Source organism: Sardina pilchardus, chromosome 18 (genome assembly GCF_963854185.1).
Source record: "Sardina pilchardus chromosome 18, fSarPil1.1, whole genome shotgun sequence".
Classification (NCBI taxonomy): domain Eukaryota; kingdom Metazoa; phylum Chordata; class Actinopteri; order Clupeiformes; family Clupeidae; genus Sardina; species Sardina pilchardus.
In genome coordinates, this window is record NC_085011.1 from 4258459 (window position 1) to 4265958 (window position 7500).

General features: G+C 47.7%; 1 protein-coding gene across 1 annotated transcript in view; it reads right to left on the reverse strand.

Annotated features, from left to right (window-relative positions):
- The window catches only part of LOC134064168 (echinoderm microtubule-associated protein-like 6), an 81834-nt gene that overhangs the window by 24114 nt on the left and 50220 nt on the right, over positions 1–7500 (reverse strand). Inside the window, exons 21-24 of the mRNA XM_062519991.1 lie at positions 4757–4898; positions 3231–3383; positions 2235–2366; positions 867–955 (exon numbers count right to left, since the gene is read on the reverse strand). Coding sequence (XP_062375975.1) covers positions 867–955; positions 2235–2366; positions 3231–3383; positions 4757–4898 — 516 coding nt within the window. The remainder of the gene's footprint in view (positions 1–866; positions 956–2234; positions 2367–3230; positions 3384–4756; positions 4899–7500) is intronic.

A 7500-nucleotide genomic window follows, 5' to 3' on the forward strand; every position in this document is an offset into this window, starting at 1 on the left:
GAACACGCTACCCCACCACACATTAGCATTGGTTTAAGTCAAATGTGTGAAATTGTGTGTGTGTGTGTGTGTGTGTGTGTGTGTGTGTGTGTGTGTCCAATCTGTGATCAAAGGCTGTCATGAAATGTGATATCTACTGTACTCAGTCCCTCTGGCACACCGACAGAGCAGGATGGGTGTACCAGCCACAACGACAACCACAACTAAAGATGCTTTAAATTCAAATCTTCACAACTAAAGATGGTTTAAATTCAAATGTTCACAACTAAAGATGGTTTAAATTCAAATCTTCACAACCAAAGATGTCATTCTTTTTTTCTATTGGCCCAAAGCACAATTGCACAACACATGCCACTGAAATGATGCTATTCTTCTTAAGTGTAAAACAATAATATCCTTTAGCCAGATAAGTTATCTTGATACACTGGAATGATACACTGCATACAAGTCATGAACTGAACAGCTGTAAAAACATACAGTAACTATGAAACATAACACATAACTGGGTCACTGAAAACTTATAGTTTTACACTTATATAATCAAATGACACACAAATTAAAGTCAGAGGTTGCAAACAAAGACAGAGGCAAAATATAAATGCATGATTTTTATTGTAAGAAAACATAAAAAAAAACCCACAGAAGCAGATACATATAAACAAGGAAAAGTAACCAAAAGTTGTAAGAATTGTTGACGCACCAAAATGGCCACACTGTATATATGACCAGGTTGTGAATACATACATGTTTTCAACTGCTCACACATGGAAAAGGGCTGTTTGTTTAAAAAATTATTCATCATGTAAGCTTTTTGATGGGTAGGGAATGTAACGGAATACCTGAAAACCTAATGAGCCTCAACCTACCTCAGCATTGCGGATGGTTTGTCTCTTTCCTCTTGGGGCTTCGAAGAATAGTTGCTCTTTGGCACCAGAATTAACCTGCAGCAGTTTACCTGAGGAGAGGAGAACCAGTGCTGTCAAGACGCTGTATAGGTCTGGATATATGTGAATGAATGTGTGGTGTTATGTCTGTCGTGAAGCTACTGTGACACTGTAATGTCCTGTTAAAGGATTAATAAAAGGATCTATCTATCTATCTGTACATGCAGCACTTCCAAATCAGATACACAGGAAAACAGATCAGCATGCAAGCAAAATCCAATTTAAATCAGATAATAACAAATACATTAACACAGTGGTTCTCAAGCTTTTCACAATGAGTGCCACCTCAGAGAACAATTGACTTTCCAAGTACCACCATTATGACCAGCATTAAAATACAGTAGCGTAGGCCAATTTATTTTTTTCAAGGAAGAATAAAAACTAGTTTAAATCTAATACATTTTCATGATATATATATATTTATACATCATTTGAAGTGATTATTATGTTTTCATGAAATAAAACATCTTGGGGACTCCAGAGAGAGTCCGCGTACCACCAGTGGCACCCGTACCACAGTTTGAGAACCGCTATTTGAAAAGTGCTTTTGCACAGCTCTTTGTGGGGGCAGGTGCGTTGTATAAGTTAAAGGTCACCAGCGATACTTTATACTTTAAAATCCCGCACACTGTCCATTACGCATGCCAAACATTTATTCACAACGTTTCGGACATGCGTGAAATTCACCTGAGGAAGGACTACAGAACCATTGCACTGACATAAAACAAGTGGGAAGTCCTGGATAAAGGTATTGCACTGGTCGACTGGTGCGCTAGCCCACTCACCGCGGTTGTCCCAGTCTATGTTGGTGATGTAGCTGTGCTAGCCCACTCACCGCGGGTGTCCCAGTCTATGTGGGTGATGTACTGTAGCTGCGCTAGGCTAGCCCACTCACCGCGGGTGTCCCAGTCTATGTGGGTTATGTAGCTGCGCTAGGCTAGCCCACTCACCGCGGGTGTCCCAGTCTATGTGGGTGATGTAGCTGCGCTAGGCTAGCCCACTCACCGCGGGCGTCCCAGTCTATGTGGGTAATGTAGCTGCGCTAGGCTAGCCCACTCACCGCGGGTGTCCCAGTCTATGTGGGTGATGTACTGTAGCTGCGCTAGGCTAGCCCACTCACCGCGGGTGTCCCAGTCTATGTGGGTGATGTAGCTGCGCTAGGCTAGCCCACTCACCGCGGGTGTCCCGGTCTATGTGGGTGATGTTGCTGCGCTAGGCTAGCCCACTCACCGCGGGTGTCCCGGTCTATGTGGGTGATGTACTGTAGCTGCGCTAGGCTAGCCCACTCACCGCGGGTGTCCCAGTCTATGTGGGTGATGTAGCTGGAGGCTCCTTTGCAGATGCCCACTCTCTTGCTGCTCAGCACGTTGTAGATATCCACAAAGTTGTCATGAGAGGCCACAGCGAGGTATTTACCGGCATCTGCACACACACACACACACACACACACACACACACACACACAGACACACAGCAAGTTATTTACCGGCATCTGCACACACACACACACAGCACAAGGGCACAGCACACGGGAGCTGAAGGTGAGAGGAAACAAAGGCCCTTTTCATCTCCCACGCACCATCATGTGATCTGTTCACCTGCACAGACTGCACAAGACTAGAACGCCATTCAGTGGAATCTGTGAATTACCATGGCAACAGTTGAGCAGCTGAAGTCAGGAAGTTGGAATAACAATAGAGCCGGAGCCCTTGAGGCTACAGAGATCTGGCCTCCTCTCACAAGCACTCACTGGGAGAGGGCCCCCAAGCCTGAGGGACGGGGTGTGTGTGTGTGTGTGTGTGTGTGTGTGTGTGTGTGTGTGTGTGTGTGTGTGTATGTGTGGTTGTATGTGTGTGTACAGTATGTGTGTGCATGTGGGGTATGTGTGTGAGTGTGTGTATTACTGTGTGTGTGTGTGTGTGTGTGTGTGTGTGGTTGTATTACTGTGTGTGTGTGTGTGTGTGTGTGTGTGTGTGGTTGTATGTGTGTGCGTGTGTGGGGTATGTGTGTGAGCGCGTGTATTACTGTGTGTGTGTGTGGTTGTATGTGTGTGTGTGTGTGTCGGGGAGGTGGGAGTTATATTAGGTTCCAGCGCTTGCTTGCCTTGTGAAAAGTGGATGTCGGAGATGAGCTCTGTGTGTGTGTGTGTGTGTGTGTGTGTGTATGTGTGTGTGTGTGTGTGTGTGTGTGTGTGTGTGTGTGTGCTTGCCTTGTGAAAAGCGGACGTCGGAGATAAGCTCTGTGTGTGTGTGTGTGTGTGTGTGTGTGTGTGTGTGGTGTGCTTGCCTTGTGAAAAGCGGACGTCGGAGATGAGCTCTTTGCGGTGGTGGAAGGACACCAGGTCCTCCAGCGTGTCTGAGTTGACCACCAGGAAGCTGCCGTCGTTCAGGCCCACCGCTAAGGCTTTCCCATCAGGGGAGAAGGCACAACATCTTCCACCTGTCACATATCACACACAGACACATCCACACACACACACACACACACACACACACACACACACACACACACACACACACACACACACACACACAGACATTGCTGTGAGTGTATACGCTAGTATTCCCACAGCGGTGACTATATAGTGTGTACACTAGTGAGAGTATTCCCAGAGCGGTGATTATAGAGTGTGTACGCTAGTGAGAGTATTCCCAGAGCTGTGATTATAGATTATAGAGTGTACAGTATACGCTAGTGAGAGTATTCCCAGAGCGGTGATTATAGAGTGTGTGTACGCTAGTGAGAGTATTCCCAGAGCGGTGATTATAGAGTGTACAGTATACGCAAGTGAGAGTATTCCCAGAGCGGTGATTATAGAGTGTACAGTATACGCTAGTGAGAGTATTCCCAGAGTGGTGATTGTAGAGTGTACTGTATACGCTAGTGAGAGTATTCCCAGAGCGGTGACTATAGAGTGTGTACACTAGTGAGAGTATTCCCAGAGCTGTGACTATAGAGTGTGTACACTAGTGAGAGTATTCCCAGAGCTGTGACTATAGTGTGTGTACACTAGTGAGAGTATTCCCAGAGCGGTGATTATAGAGTGTACTGTACAGTATACGCTAGTGAGAGTATTCCCAGAGCGGTGACTATACTGTATACGCTAGTGAGAGTATTCCCAGAGCGGTGATTATAGAGTGTGTACACTAGTGAGAGTATTCCCAGAGCGGTGACTATACTGTATACGCTAGTGAGAGTATTCCCAGAGCGGTGATTATAGAGTGTGTACGCTAGTGAGAGTATTCCCAGAGCGGTGATTATAGAGTGTGTACACTAGTGAGAGTATTCCCAGAGCGGTGATTATAGAGTGTGTACACTAGTGAGAGTATTCCCAGAGCGGTGACTATAGAGTGTGTACACTAGTGAGAGTATTCCCAGAGCGGTGATTATAGAGTGTGTACGCTAGTGAGAGTATTCCCAGAGCGGTGATTATAGAGTGTGTACGCTAGTGAGAGTATTCCCAGAGCGGTGATTATAGAGTGTGTGTACGCTAGTGAGAGTATTCCCAGAGCGGTGCTGTCCTGAGCCTGTTTTAGCTCTGCTGCTGCTAGTGACACAGAGTGACCAGGCTGGGTGTGTGTGTGTGTGTGTGAGTGTGTGTGTGTGTGTGTGTGTGTGGGGGGGGGGGGGCGCGTCTCACGGAGCGGTCAGTGTTGGCATGTGTGAACTGATGTTTGGCGACAGCGTCGGGCGGCTGCACGAGTGGGCGAGTGGACAAGCGGGCATACGGAGCGTACGGAGGGTACGGATCGTACGGAGCGTTGGGAGCCTATGGAGTGCTCGGAGCGTTGGGAGCGTTGGGAGCGTCGTACCTTTCTTGAGCTTGCGGACGGCCACCATGCGGTGATTGGCCGAGAGCTCCCAGATCCGCAGCGTCTTGTCGTCGCTCACGGTGGCACATATGGGGAGCAGCGGGTGGGCGGCCAGACCCCACACCTCCCCCTCCATGTGACCCTGCACAGGACACACACACACACACACACACACACACACACACACACACACAGAGGGGTCAGACACACACACACACACACACACACAGGGGTCAGACACACACACACACACACACACACACACACAGGGGTCAGACACACACACACACACACACAGGGGTCAGACACACACACACACACACACAGGGGTCAGACACACACACACACACACACACACACACACACAGGGGTCAGACACACACACACACACACACACACACACACACACACACACACACAGGGGTCAGACACACACACACACACAGGGGTCACACACACACACACACACACACACAGGGGTCACACACACACACACACACACACACACAGGGGTCAGACACACACACACACACACACACACACACACACACACACAGATGTCCATTACTGGCCGGCGGGGTGACTGCACAGTGCATCCTGTATAATGTAAGCCTGCTCTGCTTCATCTTCAGTGCACTGTGAGTCACAGCACAGCTCAAACACACACCTAACCCCTCTTTACAAAAACCCCTCTCACTCACACACACACACACACACACACACACACACACACACACACACACACACACATCCACATACACACCTAACCACACAAACACACACATGCACACACACACACACACACACACACACACACACAGATGTGCATTACTGGCCGGCGGGGTGACTGCACAGTGCATCCTGTATAATGTAAGCCTGCTCTGCTTCATCTTCAGTGCACTGTGAGTCACAGCACAGCTCAAACACACACCTAACCCCTCTTTACAAAAACCCCTCTCACTCACACACACACACACACACACACACACACACACACACACACACACACACACACACACACACACACACACACACACACACACACACACACACACACACACACACACACACACACACACACACACACACACACACACACACACACACACACACACACACACACACACACATCCACATACACACACACACACACACCTAACCCCCCTCTACAAAAACCCTTCTCACTCACACACACACACACACACACACACACACACACACATCCACATCCACACCTAACCACACAAACACACATGCACACACACACACACACACACACCTAACCACACAAACACACATGCACACACACACACACACACCTAACCCCTCTCTACAAAAACCCTTCTCACTCACACACACACACACACACACACACACACACACACACACACACACACACACACACACACACACACACACACACACACACACACACACACACACACACACACACATCCACATACACACCTAACCACACAAACACACATGCACACACACACACACACACACACACACACACACACACACACACACACACACACGTTCATGGTCTGGATCCCAGCTCTACAGCCTGCCCTTCTTTGTTAGTTTATTGAGTTTCAGAGTTTCCAAAACATATTTGTAAAAGAAGCATCTTATATACCTCTTAGGGCCGTTCACATCAAGAACGATAACTATAATGATAACGACAAAAAATGTTTATGTGTCATGATCTAACATCTAAAGTCGCCCACACATGCACAGCACGAGGGAAGAAATGAATGCTGTCAATGTTGGGGATCACTTCAGAACAATTTTGAGAATGATAAAAACCTGACAGCCAGTCGAAATCTTTCACATTTTAAACATCACACTCATCAACAGGGGGAGAGACTGTCCTTATCGTTGGTCAGTGCGGACATCTTTGTCGTTAAAGTGATAGTTATCTTAATAGTTCTCAGTCCTTATCGTTGGACAGAGCGGACATCTTTGTCGTTAAAGTGATAGTTATCTTAACAGTTATCCGTCCTCATCGTTGGTCAGTGCGGACATCTTTGTCGTTAAAGTGATAGTTATCTTAACAGTTATCCGTCCTCATCGTTGGTCAGTGCGGACATCTTTGTCGTTAAAGTGATATTTATCTTAACAGTTCTCAGTGAGAGAACAGCCCTTTAGACGTGTCTAGCGCACCTACTCCCCTTCGCGTCTCTTTCTAAAGACGGGCTTGAGACGCCTACCCACGACACACACACACACACACTATCAAGAGCCACATCTGCCTCAAGTCATTGCATTAGTCACCCTACTCTGCTGCCTTTCAATTGATTTCAGGGAGACGTAACGCAAAAACGACACAAACAGCTCTGCTCGCTATGGCAACACAGAAGAGGCTGAGGGGGCTGATGTCCTTGACGAAGACCAAATGTTCCACACAGCAGCTCCAAGAATGACCGCTGGAGCTGCAGATCCACCCTTAACTCACATAACCAAGTGAGTGTCCAAGAATGACCGCTGGAGCTGCAGATCCATCCTTAACTCACATAACCAAGTGAGTGTCCAAGAATGACCGCTGGAGCTGCAGATCCATCCTTAACTCACATAACCAAGTGAGTGTCCAAGAATGACCGCTGGAGCTGCAGATCCATCCTTAACTCACATAACCAAGTGAGTGTCCAAGAATGACCGCTGGAGCTGCAGATCCATCCTTAACTCACATAACCAAGTGAGCGTCCAAGAATTAGCCGCTCTAAATTCATTTGGCCGAA